Here is a 19,978-nt window from a genome sequence, read left to right as displayed (position 1 = left end):
AATATTTGTATTGTCCAGATTTTCAAATAGTTGTATCTTAACCAAATATTGTCCTATCCTAACAAACCATACATCAATGCAAAGCTTGTTTATTCAAGTTTCAGATGATCATGGTAATCATGGTCCAGTGTCACATATGTAGAGTACTTTTGACATCCCTATGTTAGACATAATTAAGTAATTACTATATAAGCTTAAATCTGCACCTGGGTTGCTTACTCAGAATGTCCTCATGGCAGTCCTCTTGAAGAGTGTTTGTCCACTCTAAGACCCATACAAAGCCTCTCATGTCTCTGATGAGTCAGAGCTTTGACCCTCTCAGACAGACCTTCTTGTGCCGTGATCATTCGGTACCGTGTGTATCAATAAAGCTAAAGCCATACACCAATCACAGAACGGCGCCACGACTGTGTCCGCATCCCTACTGATCCCCCTAAGACACTGCTGCCGCTTTGAAGTCCAGACTTGAAAGGACTACAGTGAGTGCAGAGAGAGACGGAGAGCAGTAAACAGTGATTATGTAGAGATTAATGAAGCTGAACCCATGCTGACGCCACTCAGCCTCAGGACAGCAGCCGCAGTCAGCAACTCCAGCATCACTTCAGTGCACCTGTCCACCTGAGCACACCTGCAAGATTTACAACACAGACCAGCCAATATATGCTCGAGTACAGGGTGATAAGAAAAACGAGATAGAAGGTCCAATTGACTTTTTAGAAAGGGAGATTAAACATATTAGTTTAAAAGTTTTTGGGAAAAAAAATCTGTATTACAAAATTAGTTTATTGTAGTATTATTAGTATTATTGTTATAGTTTTGTAAGTTATTGAATTAGTTGGCATCACTACATCATCTAGGCTCAGAGAATCTTTTAAAAATTAGTTTTAATATTACATCAGATACAAATAAACAAAAAAATAATTTCACGCTTTTTCCTCTTTTCAAAGTTTAGTGATCGGTGGTTTCTGTTGACTATTTTTTAAGCCAAAAAAACAATAATAAAGGAAAGGAGGTGAAGTGAGGCCAAGTATGGTGACCCATACTAGGAATCTGTGCTCTGCATTTAACCCATCCAAGTGCACACACACAGTAGTGAACACACACACACCGTGAACACACACCCGGAGCAGTGGGCAGGCATTGCTGCGGCGCCCGGGGAGCAGTTGGGGGATCGGTGCCTTGCTCAAGGGACTCACCTCAGTCGTGGTATTGAGGGTGGAGAGAGTGCTGTACATTCACTCCCCCCACCTACAATCCCTGCTGGACCTGAGACTTGAACCTGCAACCTTTGGGTTACAAGTCCGACTCTCTAACCATTAGGCCACAGCTGCCCCCTTTTGGCTTTTGATTCACATTAGTCTTATTTATGTGTTCTTTTTTCCCAACATACATGATCAGTGCTTTAAATGAGTGCTAATTTGCCTGAATCACTATTCCGATATGCTCCATGCATGATTATTTATCGATATTAAATGTGGCATGCTTTGCCTCAAGTAATAATGTCACTGATCAAAGTCTCTAGAGTTTAAAAGTTGATATAGAAACCCTTTGACAGTAACTTCAGTGCAGTGTTTAACAGACTTCATAGCCAAACATTTCTGAGGGCTGAGTTAGATGCTGGACTTAATATGCTTGTCAAGATGTTGAATTTTAAATAAGAGCACTGGAGTTCATTAAACACTATGAGGTAGGCAGACAGCTACCACCTACACAGTATAGGAGAAAAAAAACATATAAATAATAATAAAAATAAACAAAATAACACATAATAAAGCCCAACTGTACACTATGGCTCAGTACAGTTAAACATGAGCTCATAGACTCATGAGTCGTTTCTTGTCTTGTATCATGATATAATTCTTTCTTTGACCACGAACTAAGCAGCATACCCATAACCCATTGTTTGTTTGTGTTTTTTTTACAGTATCTGCCCAGATCCTGAAAGCCAGCCTGGACACAATGGAGCGGCATATTCAGAGGCTAGAGAATGACATCCAGAACTTCCCCAAGACGGATGAAAAGCAGGATAAGTTTGTTGAAAAAATGTCGATATCCTTTGAGTACATTTACTGCTTTTACTGTCTCCTATGCTAACAAAAGTTTAGTAGGCTTCTGTGCAGGAATGAGGTGCTGAGGTCCCTTTTTTAATAAGCTATGAAACATAATAATTCTTAATTAGTATTTTTGATTTGTTTTCCATTTTCTAACGACAAACATTTAAACATTTGGTAGTTCAAAGTTTGAGGTCGTAAGATTTCTCTTATGCTCAGCAAAGCTGTATTTATCTGATCAAAATGCATTTTTAATAAATTTTAAAATGTGATTTATTCCTGTGATGGCAAAGCTGCATTTACAGCAGCCATTACTCCAGTCTTCAGTTTCTCATGATCCTTCAGAATTCATTTAGTTAATTTGATGCACAGGAAACATTTCTTATAATTACAATTATAAGAAAAATATAACATTTTTGTAGCATTATAAATGTCTTTACTGTAATTTTATCTGTAATTAATCAATTGAATGCATATACAAAATGCAAAAAGCAAAAAAATAAAAAATTTACGATCTCAGACTTTTGAATGGCAGTGTAAATATCCATAAAACAAATGAATTAATTCATTAATTTCCTTGTTTTCAGAAATTATATTGATTTGATCTATTTAATAATAAATATAACAAGACATATGTGACCCTGGACCTCAAAACCAGTCTTAAGTAGCATGGGTATATTTGTAGCAACAGCCAACAACAATTTTATTGGTCAAAATCATCGATTTTTCTTTAATGCCAAAAATCTTTAGGATATTAAATAGTGATCATGTTCCATGAAGATATTTTGTAAATTTCCTACCATGAAAATATCAGAACTTAATTTTTGATTAGTGGTATGCATTGCTAAGAACTTAACTTTAAAGGTGATTTTCTCATTATTTAGATTTGTTTGCACCCATATTAGTTTTAAACAACAAGAAAACAAAGAAAAAATATGGAATAAGAATAGAATATTTCTAGAATACAAGCCTTATTTTCTAAGTATCCTGTTTTAGGAATGGTTAAATGTTTTAACTGGAAAACAAGACAAAAATACTGGATAGGCTTGGATAGGCTGTCTCAAAGTGAGATGTTTATCAGCGTTCTCCTTGTCTCTCTCAAGCTCTCCAAAGGGAGTTCAGCCTGGGAGCTATTTATACCGCCCAAGTTTCTCCCCACAGACTCTAATGGAGGGCTTCTTAGCCTTCTATACTTATAACCCCATGCTGATTTCATCTGCTGACCAGCCACAGGCCCCCTCTCTGGAACTTTCTGAGGGCTATCAGCTCTCAGAGCACCTCTCCCATTTCGATAACAGAAACGCTGCCCTCAAATCGAATTAGATGCCACAGCACTTCTCAAACTGTAAGAAGTGAGGAAGTTAGACACTTGTTTGACTTTTGCAAACTGACATGCGAATGTTTATGCAATCCAAACCAGAAATGGTGCTGATTTAGGGAAGTTTGACTTTTGTGCCGGTTCTGAGCGACGGCCTGGCTTTTATATTCCCACTGCGATTCCCGTCGTTCCTCAGCGGTGTTATTAACTACGAGTAAGAACCATTAATCAATGACTTATCAAGTCTGAGAGTCTTCCCATATGTTCCCCAAGCACAGGAAAGACAGCAGTTAACCTTATTTTAGCTCTTTGTTCACGAGCTTAACGCAGAGATTTATGGGGGGCTTACGCGGCACTTTGGGTGGCATAAGAGTAATAGCCCCGGCACGCATAAAAAAATCTGCTCCGAGTCAAAGAGGGCTGCTTAGGTTTGTATGATTTAAGAACAATGAGCTGCTCTCGCCTGCAGTGCGGCACGAAAAAACAAGCCAGAATACCTCTGTGGCCTTAGTGACAGTATTGATTAGCAGGACTCGGGGAGGATTGGAACTTGAGTGAGGGGAAATGGAGAGGCGCGGATCCACTGCGGCAGCGCCGGGGCCTGCCGGCGTCCCCAGAGGATTGTAAAAGCCGACCGGGCCCCGAGTGCAAATGCGGCCGCATCTCGTCCCTGTCTCACCTGATCTGTCATCAGAGCCGGCATGCCGCCTAAGCTGAATGCAGTCACGTCTGTTTGATGATTCGAGAGGGGTTTTTTAGCAGTGAGCGAGAAAGCCGTGGCTGAAAGGGAAAGGCTCCACCCTCATTGTGCACCAGTCGCGACTCGTTTTCAGAGGCGTCGGAGCCCGGCTGGAGAGATGCTGACTGACAGCACGTTCAAACACAGCTGCGCCAGCTCTTTTGCGGATGACAGGGCAGACATTGTCACTGAGCTAAAGGAGGCCGAAAGCTGTTTCACTCGGCCATTGTGGACAGCAGGCTAGATGTTATAGAGGGAGTGATTGAATTTGTGAAAGTGGAGGTGGGTGTGTGCGCTTTCTGCTAGATGTGCTCTATTGCTTGCCATAGCAACAGGCTTTCTGAGTTTGACCTCGATGCGACCCTTTGACAAATGACTACGCTGTGCAGAATCGCAGTGCAGGAAGTGTTTTAAAAACCTTTGCTTTTTAGTCTCGCGCTTGAGGATTTGTTTAAACGGGGTGGGAAAGGAATGAGGGAAAAGACAGATGTTACCTGGTTTACAGTGTTTTCTTTGCCTGTAGATACTCATCCAAATCACACTACTCCAGGTGGGCACTGTCAGAATCTTCAGATTTCTTCCGTTTTTATGAACTGTAGCCTTGAGATCCATGTGATTTAATCTACCCTGAAATCACACTATTCTGTGGGCTTCTTTTTTTTTTTTTTATTCTCTGCTGCTCCAGGGAGACCCAACACAATACGATTGTGGCGTTTCATATGCAGAACATTTGTTTCTTTTCAGTTTTCATGGCAGCTCAAACTGCAGATTTAGAGCCCTGCCAGCGAGATAGGAGGAGAGAATGAACTACTATGTACCAAATTTTATGAGATAAAAAGGCTTTAACTAGAGAGAGAGCGGCTGAGGAATTTTGCCTAGGTAGGAGTCAGCTTTTTTTTGGATGTAATAATAGCGGTACACTTTTCACACCCCTCTGAAAGTGTGGAGGTGACATTTTGCAATATTAAAAAATCTCACCAAATATGGGAATATCATATTAGATTCACATTAAGGCGCTTAAAACTCTGGAACAAATATGCATTTATTAGCTTACATGGTGATGCACCGTTGATATATTGATCCATTAAATAGAAATGATTGTGGCAGCAAATCAGGGCCGGTTGGAAAATGCACCGAGCGCACTGTTGCGAGAGAGAAATAAACTCCTGATATGCATAAGGGTTAGTTTTTAGAGTCAAATAAAGGAATTTACTTTTATTACCGACTGCTTAATATTCCCTCCCGCAATATGTACGAGAGTATGTTTGTCTAAAGTATTGGGTCAGCTATGGGAGAGTAGCTGCAGATGCATTGTGGGTATTTGGAAAAATGAAATAGACTCCCACTGCCTCGTATACATTATTTAATCCGTTATTACTACTGAAGATCTCTGTGCATCATAATTCACACTACCTGCTAACAATGAAATTGTTTTATTTTTTTCTTCTTTTTTTGTTTTTAGTTTAGCCGTGCTTTGGAAAATATTACAGTATGTGTTGTTTGTATCGTTGAAATATCCTCATAAATACGTTCACAGTGAGGATGGGGAGTTTTTCATTACATAAATGCATTTCATACATAGATACCCCAGCATACATTAAAACCGTATAGTTATTACAATCCCCTGCTTTAAAACCGTTCTAAATAACTGGTGAAATGCTGGTGGAGTAGCTCATACGCACAGCTCCTATCGGTGGGAATGCTTTATTTTTTCCACCATTACTGTAATGTATGCAAATGACTGAGTAGGATGTTTGTTCAGCAGTTTAGTGATATCTATCTATCAGAATTAATGGCACCCCACAAAGGCTTTTAAATGAACTGGCGGCCCCAGGAGAGCTGTAACTCAGCAGAGGGACAGTGTTGGCGGTGGCCTGCCTGGGGACCGGGCGTACTGGGAACTTAATGGAGAGCGAAAGGGTTGCAGCGGCGTTCGGCGTCCATACTGAGTTTTGACGGATGAGGGGGCCTGCCTAATAGATCTCGCTCTGCTATAATTCAGTGCGCTGGTATTTAACTTAACCTTTGTTCTCTCTAGGGACTGAAAAACACCAATCAGTCGGCCAATCTCTCCCGCCGCCACCTCTCTAATGACATAGCACATGCAGGAACAGAAAAGTTCAAATAAATACAGTGACGTGCGAAAGGAACTTTTGAAAATAGATAGTTCTGAATCTAAATTTGTATTAGATGAGCCATGTTTGAAGCCATTATACTGATAATACTGATAAACATGTGTCTGTGACCATATAATCCTTCAGCCTTCAGCCATATAGTTTGATGATAATTGTCAATTTTGACAATTAGCAATAGAAGTGTATATAGAATATAGATATATTTTGTCATAGTGTTGAGGCACCATAGAAAAGCTTCTTCTTATCTCTGGTAAAATATCAGTCTGACCTTTCATTAAAGTATTTACGTATTTCAAACTTTTATTTTAAAATTAATGTTTTATTTTTACAAGTATGTGGAAATGTATTAATTGTAATATTATTAGTAGTATTAACTATTGAAATTAACTTAATTGTTTAATACAGTTTTATATACACTGTCATTCAAAAGTTTGGGATCTGTAAGACTTGTAATGTTTTTTTTTAAAGAAGACTCTTATGGCTGCATTTATTTGATCAAAATACAGCAAAAAAACAGTAATATTGTAAAATGTTATTACAATATAAAATAATGTTTTTATATTAATATACTTTAAATTATTATTTATTCATGTGATGCAAAGCTGAATTTTCATCAGTTGTCACTCCAGTCTTAAGGGTTACATGATCCTTCAGAAATCATTCTAATATGCAGATTTATTATTAGAATTATCAATGTTAGAAACTTGTTAGAATTATCAGTTGCACTGCCAAATATATTTTTGGAACCTGTGATTATTTTTTTCAGGATTCCTTGAATAGCAAGTTAAAAAGAATAGCATTTATTAAAAATATGAATATTTTCTTATAAAGTTAATCTATGCTATCATGTTCTATTAATTTAACACATCCTTGGTGAATAAAAGTGTTAATTTCTTTCAAAAAAATTAAAGAATAAAATGTTCTAACCCAAACCTTTGAACAGTAGTGTATATTTTTATAAAACATTTCTATTTTAAATAAATGCTGTTCTTTTGAACCTTTTATTTATCAAAGAATCCTGAAAAAAAGTATCACAGGTTCCAAAAAATATTAAGCAAAATATTAAACTGTTTCTAGCACTGATAATAAATCAGCATATTAGAATGAGTTTTGTTGTATACATTTTTAATTGATATAAAAAAAAACATTGCTTTACATCGTAATAATATTTCACAATATTAATTTTTTTTTTCTGTATTTTTGATCAAATGAACATAGCCTTGATGAGCATAAAACACATGAACTGATCCCAAACTTTTGAAAGGCACTCTAAATAAATACATAATTTATTTGCTCATGAAAAAAGGCATGGTCAAAGTGGCATAGCGGAGATAAAAATGCTTATTTGCTCCATGCTCACTAAATGAACATGTGCATAAAATTCACAGCTTTCATTTTCACCTGCTAAGCCATAAACATACCATTCAGGTGAGAGGGTGCAGTTTCTTTAAAGACTCCCTGAAGCTTTGGACTTTATTGTGGCTCTCTTTAAAATGCCTATAAACAAATCATCTCTCGTAGCTGCCGAACACAATGCCTCGTTAGACAGAGGAAATCACCCACCGAGGGAAGTGCTACAGAGCAGCCAGGCTGGTCATTCTATAGGAAATGTGTGATTTACTTGTTTTCTTAACCTCTGCTTTCAGAGGAGCATACATTCGGCAAACCTGAACTCACTGGCATAAACAGTCATTCTTCAAGAGAGAAATATCTGAGGCCATTGTTCTATTGTGCACTGCGCATTTCTTTTTGAAAGGCTGTGGTTTCCATCCTGGTTTTAGAGTGTCGGCCAGCGCTCAGCAGGGCAGCGTAACACTTGATTCCCAGCGTAGCACCTTTTACGCGTTGTAGTATTCTGGCACACATTCTCGCTGTGTGTTTTAATACCTGCTGTGGAGATGCAGTAGCTTTAGGCAGCGATGTTTGATGGGTTGAGAGAAGCGGAAATACACAGAGTGCTGCGGGAGAACATTTCATCCACCTGATGTAAATCACAAGTCATATAGGGTTTCTTCGAAAGCTTGTGCGACTTTCTGCACGCCTGAGCGTTACAGATTGCTCCAGTAGATCATGCAAATCGAGGTGAGAAATGATCAACGCCGATTATTATTTTACCTTTGGGTACAAAGTCTCTAATGAATTGATGAAGATGTGTTTACAGCCAGTCTGCGCCGTGTTTCCAGCTCCTTCTCTGCTCAGTCTCAAACCTCTGTTAATTATGGAATTAGGTCAGAGAAATGTGGTGGCATCCTGCGCTGGTTATGTTTACCTCATAAGAACGCTCAGCGTCTGCCTTTAGTTCCAGAGAAATTTGCTTGAGAACAATTGAGCGAATCCAAATTTGCATCTCAGTTCTTTCATTTATTGATACAGAACTGGACCAAAGTAAACAGATGAAAAGATGATTGATTCAGGCCATATCTTTGACTTCCTTTCCATGGCCTTTTTGTTTATTCCAGGACTGTATTGTCTACAGGGGATGGCATTGTTCGACAACAATGGCTAACTTTAATTTACCGTGTGTCACAGGAGATATTAAGATTTTAATTAACAAATTCTAATTGGTCCTGAACAGAATAAACAAAAGTGCGACCAAATAATAATTGCAATTCCAGTAATGATAGTCATAAAGAAAGCAAAAGGCCGAAGTCTGAGCACAAAACCGACTTGGCGCCCGCGCCTGTGATTATGTTGCCGGCGTGCGCAGATTCGTGTTTATTGGGAAATGGCATCCAAACCATGTGTTTTGTGTGATAGGATTTTGCATATGCTAATGCACTTGATTGCCTTGATGTGTGGCTGGGTGGGGGAGTCTCAGCACGAACCAGAGAGGCTCGATAGCTGCCTCTTCAAATCCCATCCTCAAAGCTTCCGCCATTCAGCGCAGCCCTCCGCGCTTTGGGAGGAGGCTGCGTTTGTAAAGCCATGATTAGAAGGGTATTTAATGGAACATCAGTGCCACTGATGCAGAATGATGCTGATTGTTAAAGTGCTGTTTTGCTTTGGCCATTTGTGGTATTATTGCCGTGTTTAATTGATTGAATTGACATTTGGGAGTGTGTTTTATAAGGATAACTCTAGCGGAAACTGGAACCGTCGGGTGGGGGAGGAATAATCATAATAGCTATAAACCGTCAATGATTCAATTTCTAGCAAGACTCAACCTTTCTGAGTTGTCTATATCTCCCATTTGGCTCTTTTAGATATTAGCACTGTGTGTTCTTCGTAAGCCAATGGGCTCCCAGCAGTGGCTGGGTATGGTACTCATTTACCCAAAGACAGCTACGTTTACTCCCACTGCGGCCCCGTCTTCATCAGACCCTCAGATAGTTCATCTGCCTCGATCATATTACGTTCCCTAAAGCACAGCCAAACGGTTGAAATTATCCGCTGTCGTCACACACAAGCGTTTGTCTGGGCCTCACCCTCCAGAGACACGTATCAGCTCTGCACTCTCCTCTAATGAAAATGACACTTTGAAAGAGATCGAGCATATTTCTGCTATCGTATTTCATAAATCAAATTTTCGTGATTGCCTGACCTGATTTTTCGTAGTTGTTCGGTCTCAGTCAGTCATGGAAACGTCTCTATGCGAGTTATCATTATGCGTGTGAATTCTCTGGAAATTCCACAATCAGTGTCTCATTAGGAGAGGGGAAAACTGGGCTGATTTGGCAGGTCCATTAACCCGGAGCTCAGGGCTGACATGGCCACTACGACTGAGGCTGACAGGCATACTACTCCCAGGGTGGAGGTGAAAGCCTTCAGTCGGCTCTCTCTCTCTCTCTTTCATTCCTTCTCCTGTGTGTAACACATCATCTCCAGAAAATAGGAAGTAGGAGGTCTGTGTAGATTTACATGCGAAGCACCGTCCAATTCCATCCGAGAGGTGGTGATCTGTATTAGGCTACATTCCATTTCATGCTTGGCATATTAGGCGTATGGAGAGATGACGAGGAATATATAAAGGCCGATCCCACTCAAGGGCTCTCAAAGTGGCATGTGGTCGCCACGTTCGTTGGAGGAAATGTCTTTTCCGAGTCATAGATGATAGGATTTGCCAGTGTGTCTTCTTCCAGTCCATCAGTTTTTGAATTATACTTCATATCTGCTGCATTCCCAGTGTCAGAATCTGGAACATGATTAATCAAAAAACACATTTTAGCCCAATGCCAGTATGACTTCACACATCAAATAAGGAATCTGAGCTGGCCGTATTAGTCTCCTAACGACACAGTCTAATGGCAGTCATGTTTTATATAAAAATGTGTCCTTTATAATGTTCTATCTGGATCATTTGGTTCTGTTCTCATTTCTGTTATTAGTCCTGTAATACCAGTTAAATGGCCAGTTTAATGCCTCAGTAAATGAGCGACACACAATCAGTGTGCAACTGACTTTATATTTTCCATGCTGTCGTGCTAATTGTGGCTCTGTCTGCTTGTGTTTGCAACAAACTCCCTGTAGGCAAGTCGGTTCACTCAGCAGCCATCTTGGTAACCCCTCCGGGCAGCTGTTTTCTGAGTAGGGTAATAGGAGTGCAACTGCAGCTCCTGTGTGTACTAAGGTTGGGCGAAATGAAAAATCTTTGATTTGAATATAATTGGCTACAGCTCATAGGAAGTTGACACTATTATTTATTTTATTATTCTAATTCATTTATATAATTATATGTATTAACATTTATGTTATTATTATTATGTTTAAAATATTTATATAAAGTTTTTTCCTTTATTTTTCCCCAAAAAATATTGTATACAGTGCTGTTCAAAAGTTTGGAATCAGTAAGATTTTTTAAAGAAATATTTTCTGCTCATCAAGGCTGTTTATTTGATTAAAAATACAGAAAAAAAAAAACTGTAAGATTGTGAAATAATATTGCAATTTAATTTTATTTTCATATACTTTAAAATAGAATTTATTCCTTTGATGCAAAGCTGAATTTTCAGCATCGTTACTCCGGTCCTCCAGTGTTAAATGATCCTTCAGAAGTCATACTAATATGCTGATTTATTATCAATGCTGGAAACAGTTATGTTGCTTATTCTTTATTTATGTATTTACTTATTTAAATTTTTTGGAATACTGTGACTTTTTTTTAGGATTCTTTGATAAATATAATTTTTAAAAGAACAGCATTTATTTAAAATAAAAAAAAATATTTTGTAACAATACACTACAGTTCAAAATTTGGGGTCAGTAAATATTACATTTCTTTGTTTAAAATAAATTAATACTTTTATTCAGTAAGTGTGTGTAAAATTGATTAGAAAAGTTCTATTTTGAATGAATGCTGTTCTTTTAACTTTTTATTCGTCAAGTAATCCTGAAAAAAAGTATCACAGATTCCAAAAAATGTTAAGCAGCACAACTGTTTGCAACATTAATAATAAATGCTTTCTGAAGGATTGTGTGACATTGACAACTTGAATAATGGCTGATGAAAATTCACCTTTGCATTACAGAAATAAATTATATTTTAAAGTATATTAAAATAGAAAACGGTTCTTTTAAATAGCAATAATATTTCATACTGTTGTTTAAAAAACTTTTTAACTTTGAACGGCAGTGTAAATTTGAATTCATTTTAATACTACTTTCAGCTTCTTAATTGCAATTCTGCATTAGGTTTACCACCTTAATTCATATTTAGAGACCTAAGAGGCATTCTTTATTCATTTCTTCTTGATTGGGAAAAGACAGAATCTGTTCATTAGTATTTTAATAACAGCATTTGAAATCATTAATAAAACCTGACAACTATTAGTTTTTTAAACTGAAAGGCGGAGCTTTCATGGCTGTAACCACTTGAACATTACAATTTCTTCCCGTTCACCCCGCCTCCACCTCCTGTCTCTGATTTATAGTGACATCAGGTTTCCCTGTTCTCCCTGAGGGATAAAGAAACAGTCCTAGAACGGTACACCACCACCCTGGACTTTCGTCACTTAGAGAGAGAGAAAAATAACACATCTAGTTAGCATACTTGAATGCACTCAATCTGAGAGGGAGGCAGACAAAGAGAGAGATAGAGACAGAGAGCGTGTCCCTGTTGTCTTGAGGGTTTTGGCGAGGATCCACAGAGAGTACTCATCCTTTGGAACTTTCTGCTTTTGCTCCAGTCAGTACTTCATTATAACCCCTGAAGACTCTGGCTTAAAGCCGGGTAATAGACGCAGAGCTTCTCCTACTCATTTGTCATGGGCCCGTGGGTTTGATGCAAAGCACTCAGCACTTGTTGCTCCGTGTTAATCCCACTGTAGACACCGACTCGCTCTTCTGTGCTTTTTCAACTCATTCGCCGTCATGGCTCGTAATTTCACTTTCATTTGATGTTTTAATGGAAATCCCAACCCCTCGCCGCTGAATTGCACCATTGTCGCCAAATTACTTTATCAAATGAAAATTGGGATGTGTGAGAGAGGAAACATACTGTTGTGTTAGAAACCTCTGTTTGCATATGTGTTGTTTTAAGACAAGGCGGCACGCAGAAGAAGCAGAGCTGTGTATTGGATTGCATGGATTGTGTTTCCGTAAACGATAAAGAAAAGATAAACATGGCCTCGGAGAGCCTCTGCTGTGCAAACCTCTGTCTGCCATAATGAGCGTTATCACCATATCACAGCAGAAATGACTCTAAGGCACTTATATAACAACTGATGCCTCAGTGATTTCTTAAATGGAAAGTTGAAGTGTACTTAGTCCACGCTGAAGATATACGGGGTTGGACGGTTGCCGATTATTCCACTCCACGCTGTGAAATTTTACCACTGCTACTATTTATTGTACTTTAGTGCAAATAAGAAGTATAAGGCTGAATATAAATCACCCAGGAGTGTGGACTGATGAAAAGACCCTCAGTATCATTAGCGAACTTGCCGTCCCACCAGATCGGAGTCAGACCAAATTATAAATCAAATTAAAGACCTTATGAAATCAAAAAGTGGTTTTTAGGCCATGGTTGTTTGCTTTGAGGACATTACCGCTACTTAAGTTTTTTTAAAGACCTCAGTAAAAACAGTACTTTTGTGAAATATTATTGCAGTATGAAATAAATGTTTTCTGTTTATTATATTTTGAAATGAAAGATGAATTTTCAGTAGCCATTACTCCAGTTGTCAGTGTTGCGTGATCCTCACGATCCAGGAATCATTCTAAATGGGGAAAAAAGAGATAAAAAAGCCATATAAATCTAAAAAATAAAAAAATAAAAAGTCAAAACTAACCTATTTTTTGTGGAAACCATGATACATTTCTATTAGGATTCTTTGATAAATAGAAAGTTCAAAAGAATGTTTACTTTTATTTATTTTAAATAGAAATCTTTCGTAATATTATAAATAATATAATATTATCGTCACTTTTGATCAATTTAATGTATCTTTGGTGAATAAAAGTATTCATTTCTAAAATAAATAAATAAATCAAATAATAATAATAATAATAAAAACATGTCCTCATTATATATAAAAAGTGCCATTCAAAAGTTTGGATCAGTAAGATTTTTAATGTTTTTTTTTTTAAGTTTCTTATGCTTGTCAATGCTGCATTTATTTGATCAAAAATACAGAAAAAAGAATTTTCGTCAGCCATTACTTCAGTCTTCAGTGTCACATTATCCTTCAGAAATCATTCTATTATGCTGATTGATAATTAGTGTTGGAAAATGTGCTGCTTAATAATTAATAATGTGACTCTTTTTTCAGGATTCCTTGATAAGTAAAAAGTTTAAAAAGAACAGTGTTTATTCAAAATAGAAATATTTTGTGTTATAATATACACTACAACTATTAAAAAAGTTTGGCGTCTGTACATTTTTTTCTTCCTTTTTTTTATATAATTAATACGTTTAATCCGCAAAGGTGTGTTAAATGGATTAAAAGTGATAGTAAAGACTTAAATTGTTAGACAAGATTTCTATGTTGAATAAATTCTGTTCTTTTTAACTTTGTTCACCAAAAAATAAAATGTCACAGGTTCCTAAAAATATATTAAGCAGCGCAACAATTTCAACACTGATAATAATTCAGCATATTAAGGATTGTATGACACCAAAGAGTAATGGCTGATGAAAATTCAGCATTGCGTCACAGAAATAAGTTATATTTTAAAGTATATTAAAATAGGAAACCAATATTATAAATTGTAATAGTATTTTACAATATTGCAGTTTTTTTATGTATTTCTGATCAAATAAGTACATCCTTGATGAGCATAAAAAAATAAAAAATATTACTGCTCCCAAAATTCTGAATGGCAGTGTATATAATATAACACTTACCAAAAATACTATTGAATATTTTTGCAGTAGAATTGAAACAAAACTGAGATACATCATATGAAAGCTCAATAAATAAGCTTTCTATTGATGTATGGTTTGTTAGGATAGGACAATATTTGGCCGAGATACATCTATTTGAAAATCTGAAATCTAAGGGTGCAAAAAATCAAAATACTGAGAAAATCACCTTTAAAGTTGTCCAAATTAAGTTCTTAGCAATGCATATTACTAATCAAAAATTAAATTTTGATAGGTTTACAGTAGGAATTTTACAAAAAATCTTCATGGAACATGATCTTTACTTAATTTCCTAATGATTTTTGACATAAAAGAAAAATCAATAATTTTGACCCATACAATGTATTTTTGGCTATTGCTACAAATATACCCCAGCGACTTAAGACTGGTTTTGTGGTCCAGGGTCACATATTATAAATTGTAATAATAGTTTACAATATTACAGTTTTTTATGTATTTCTGATCAAATACATACAGCCTTGATGAGCATAAGAGACTCCATAATTTTTTTTTTTTTTTTTAAATATTACTGCTCCCAAAATTCTGAATGACAGTGAATATAATATAACACTTACCAAAAATATTATTGAATATTGTTGCAGTAGAATTATTATTATTTTTTTTGCCAATCAAATATTGCAATCAACTAGGAAGTAGTAATGGATGATAAAAATTCAGCATTGCCTCACATAAATAAATTAGATTTTAAAGTATATTAAAATAGGAAACCAATATTATAAGTTGTAATAATATTTTACAATATTACAGTTTTTTTAATGTATTTCTGATCAAATAAATTCAGCCTTGATGAGCAAAAAGACTCCATTAAAAAATCTTACTGCTCCCAAACTTCTGAATGGCATTGTATATAATTTAACACTTACCAAAAATATAAATAGATATCAATGCAGCAGTTTTTTTTTAGCCAATCAGATGTTGCAATCAACAAGGAAGTAGCAAATCATTTTAACTAAACCCTATTGGCTAGAAATACTAAAAAGAAATGAGCCTTAGTTTGAAAATGCCTTGCACAAGAATCCAATTTTAATATCAAATCACGTCAACACCACTCTTATCATGTGATTTCCTGGGGTCTTTAATGTCTAAACATTTTCACTTAATGCCTAACGACTTCCTTGAAAGAACAGCAAACAATTCGGCGTACATCTCTATTTGTCCTCTATTAGATTTAGCCCCATAGCATTTCCGTCCATCTCCCTGTCCGTTCATGTATGTGAACTCAGACATGCCATTAGCCGGATATATCGACTGCATTCGCCTGTTATGAACCAATTAGCGGGTTCATTATGTAAATACAGCCAGCTAATTATCTTGCGCGTTCAAATTAATTATGATGTATAATGTCAGCATTAGCAGGAAGTCCAGCCCAGGTGGGCACTCTGGAATCTCAGCGAATAGGTGAAATGAGGTGTACGGCGAAACCGCGATGCGTTCTTAGACGTGTCCTGATGTGGATCGGCAGATCTGGAAGCTGATAGCGGAGTACAGCGCGGTGACTTCTAATTAAAATGAATTTCTGACAGACTGGTGCACTAACAGTTACAAACTGCAATCTGATGTTAATCAACAGGGGTTTCTTCATTAATTGACAAAATTAGCCTCATCAATCACACAGAGGGGGACGGTGGGGTTGTTCAGAGCTGCTGTGTCTTGTCACCGCATGCTTCCACAGGACGAGCAGCACGATACCGCCTCTGGACGACAGACAGGTGCGCGCACACACTGACACGCGCCGTCTCTGCCGAGCCCACTTTTGCAAATGCGTCCTGAAATCTCGGCGAAATGAGTCATGTTTGCTTTATGATGATGCCATGATATTGCAAAAGCGGTGTTGGAGCTTTGTGTTCAGTGAAGGCGAAAACAAAAAAGCTCTCTGTTCAACATTTGTGTTGTGTTCTTGAAATGCTTTTATCAGGTGTTTACACCCAAGAATGTGTGAGGCCTTTTTTGCCTCATTAAAAATAAGCCCAAACACAACAAATTGCCCTCAGTGAAAAGTGAGTGCATAATAAGAAATACACACAGCCCTCCCTGAGCGTTCAGCACAGTTGACTTCTTTGGATGTCTAAGGCGTCTTTCACACTGTTTAGCATACTATTTATAGTCCAGACCCTGTAGACGTACCCAGATGCAAACAGCATCCTCATGAGTGCTTTCTCGCACATTTTCTCTGAATCTGAGGGAAATAATGAATGCTGTGGGTCTCAATATTACACATCTGCAGTCTCCCTTTATGCTCGTCAAATGGTCTGTTGTGCTCTGCACATTAACTTTGTGTTTATAATGGTCAATCTAACCATAAGGTTCTCAGTTAAGTCCCATAAGAAGAAGGTGAGATCTCTTTAACACCTGAGATTTGAGTTTTTTTTTTTTTTATACAGCACTGAGATTAAATCTAAAAAAAGAATTGTGTGAATCTTCTCTGATATTTTTAATTTATTTTATTGTTTTGCTTTATATTATATTATTTTATTTTATTATTTATTATAGACAGCTTTAAAATTAAATCTAAAAAAGACTTTTGCTAATCTTCTGAGAGTCTCAGATATTTTATTTTATTTATTATTTTGCTTTATATTATATTGTTTTGTTTTATTATTTATTATAGACAGCTTTGAGATTAATTCCAAATAATGAATTGTGCAAATCTGAGAGTCTCAGGTATTTAATTTTATTTTGTATTATATGTTTTATTATTTTATTATTTATTACAGACAGGATTAAGATTAAATCTAAAAAGAATTGCAAGTCTTAGATATTTTATTTAATTTTTTTATTATATTATTTTATTGTATTTTTTTGTTTTATTATTTGTTATAGACAGGATTGAGATTAAATCTAAAAAAGAATTTTGTAAACCTGAATCTGATTTTTTATTTTATTTTATATTTTTCTATATTATTATTTATTTTTATTTTTATTTATTTATTATTTATTTTAATATTGTATTTTATTTTATTTTTATTGTGTTTTTTTTATTATAGACTGTTTTGAGATTAAATCTAAAAAAGAATTTTGCATATTTTTTGTTTATTTTGTATATATTTTTATTATTTTATTTTATTTTTAATTTATAATAGACAGCATTGAGATTAAATCTAAAAAAAAATATTTTGTGAATCTGAGTCTCAGATATTTTTTTATTCTGTTCATTTTTTATTTCATTATTATAAACAGCATTGAGATTAAATCATTTAAAAAATGAATTTTGCAAATCTGAGTCTCATATATTTTTTGTTTATTTTGTATATTTTGTATATTTTTTTTAGTTTATTTTATTTTTTATTTATTATAGACAGCATTGAGATTAAATCTAAAAGTCTTGAGTTGCAGCTATTTTATTTATATTTTATATTTTATTTTGCTTATTTTTATTTTATTTAATTATTTATTATAAACAGCATTGAGATTAAATCATTTAAAAAAAAAGAATTTTGCTAATCTGAGTCTCAGATATGTATATTTTTTATTTTTTATTTTTTTTTATTTTATTTATTATAGACAGCATTGAATAATAAACTCCAAAATAATGACTGTGCAATACAATTTTCCTTATTTTATTTTTATTTTTATTTATTTATTTATTTTTATCAGTGCTTTAACAAAATGATGGACATGTCGCCTGTCTTTTCTTATTGTTTTGAGTAAATTCCTATTGCAGTGATTTACTGCTCTATTGATTGCTATGATCAGTGGAGCATTGCCATTTCCGCCAACACTCATTCGACTTCGCCCAGTAGTGGCGCTCGCTTCATCTCATTGCGTGTAGGCTTGATCCGGTAGCCTAATAGTTACACTGCCTGATCTGCAAGGCTCATTTACTTGTGCACATTAAAGATGCACACAATTGTATACCACTTAAACAGCAGAGTTATAATGGCATAACAATAATAGCATTCTGTAGCAACACTGCACATTTAATCTCACTCTCTCTCGGCATTGTAAGCACCATGGTGGTGAGGATCTGTCAAAACAAGAGTGTAATCTCCTCACATATCTAACAACAGCAGATAATAAGACCTTAATTATAGCCATAAGACTTGTATAATGTGCTTACTGTAGCCCTGGACCGCATATTTTGTGGAGGCTGATGATATTTCAGCACACGGCAGAATACACAGCAGGCCGTCTTGAATTGAAGCTGACATTGGCACAGGTACGGTAAGCCTCGTCATTTAAGCGGCGCTCGGGAGACAGACACACTCCAGCTGCCTGAACCGAGCGCCGACCTTGGATTGACTCTTAGTGATGAAGACTTACAGTTGATCCCCTGGATTTTAGCTACCCTCCCTCACCATTGGTTAGGACACAGGTAGGCCATCAGGAAGGATTGTTTTTTAGGGGGGGCGGGATACTGAAAGACAGAAAGTGGAAAGCGTTTGGCATCTCAGGTGTGTTAGCAATGATCTTTGTTCTCTTGTACTCATCAGTGTGTGACAGCTATCAATCGTCTGTGAACCAGAGTTCTCACATAACGTGTCTACACAGGACACTTGCAACCTGACAAAACTTTTTCATATTATTGGCATCACATTACAATCAACCAGTGAGCCATGTTGCACTTTGCGACAACATTTAGTTAATAGACAGTTGTTTGCTTTCCCTGTCTTTTTTCCTGTCCCTGTTTGTTTAAAATATAATAACTAAAATACTGTTTCTGGTTTTTTTTTTATTATTACTATTATTATATTCTATTACATTATTTTTTATTACTATTTATAATTTAATAATAATAATTATGATGATGATAAGATTAAAGTGTTTAAACTATTGTTTGTTTTATTATGTAATTATAATGTATTATTTTAATAATATATTAATTAAGTATATATTAAATATATTTAAAATATATTTAGAATATTGTTAATTTAATTATAATAAATTATTTTAATAATACATTAAATAAGTATTTATAACATGTATTTAGTTACTTAATTTATTTATTAGTTTATTTATTTTTTTATCTATAATTCATTTTTTATATTTTTATATATATATATATATATATATATATATATATATATTAATAGTTATTTCATAATAATTATGATGAGGATGATAGTAAGAATAGAAACGATTATTTTTTACATTTATTTATTATGAATTTATTTTTAGCTTTTTATTTATTATTGTATTATAGATTTTAATTTGTAAGTATTGTAATAATATATTAAATATATATATATATATATATATATATATATATATATATATATATATATATATTATTTTGATAATAGCTTTTATTTATTAATAATATTGATGATGATGATGATGATGATGAAGATGATGCTAAGAAAAATAAACAGTTTGAACTTTATTATTATTATGTTATCTATTTTAATTATAATAAATTATTTTAATATATATATATATATATATATAATATATATATATATATATATATATATATAT

The 19,978-nt window shown here is 35.1% G+C and overlaps 1 protein-coding gene across 4 annotated transcripts in view; it reads left to right on the top strand.

Moving 5' to 3' along the window:
• The window catches only part of diaph2 (diaphanous-related formin 2), a 541,097-nt gene that overhangs the window by 413,289 nt on the left and 107,830 nt on the right, over window positions 1-19,978 (top strand). For all 4 annotated transcript variants that reach the window (XM_073820077.1, XM_073820079.1, XM_073820078.1 and 1 more), the window contains one exon: window positions 1,925-2,049. In XM_073820077.1, the coding sequence (XP_073676178.1) occupies window positions 1,925-2,049 (125 nt within the window). The remainder of the gene's footprint in view (window positions 1-1,924; window positions 2,050-19,978) is intronic.

The sequence above is a fragment of the Garra rufa genome, chromosome 16, assembly GCF_049309525.1.
Source record: "Garra rufa chromosome 16, GarRuf1.0, whole genome shotgun sequence".
NCBI classification, from domain to species: Eukaryota; Metazoa; Chordata; class Actinopteri; order Cypriniformes; family Cyprinidae; genus Garra; species Garra rufa.
This window is presented reverse-complemented; position numbering and strand designations above follow the sequence as displayed.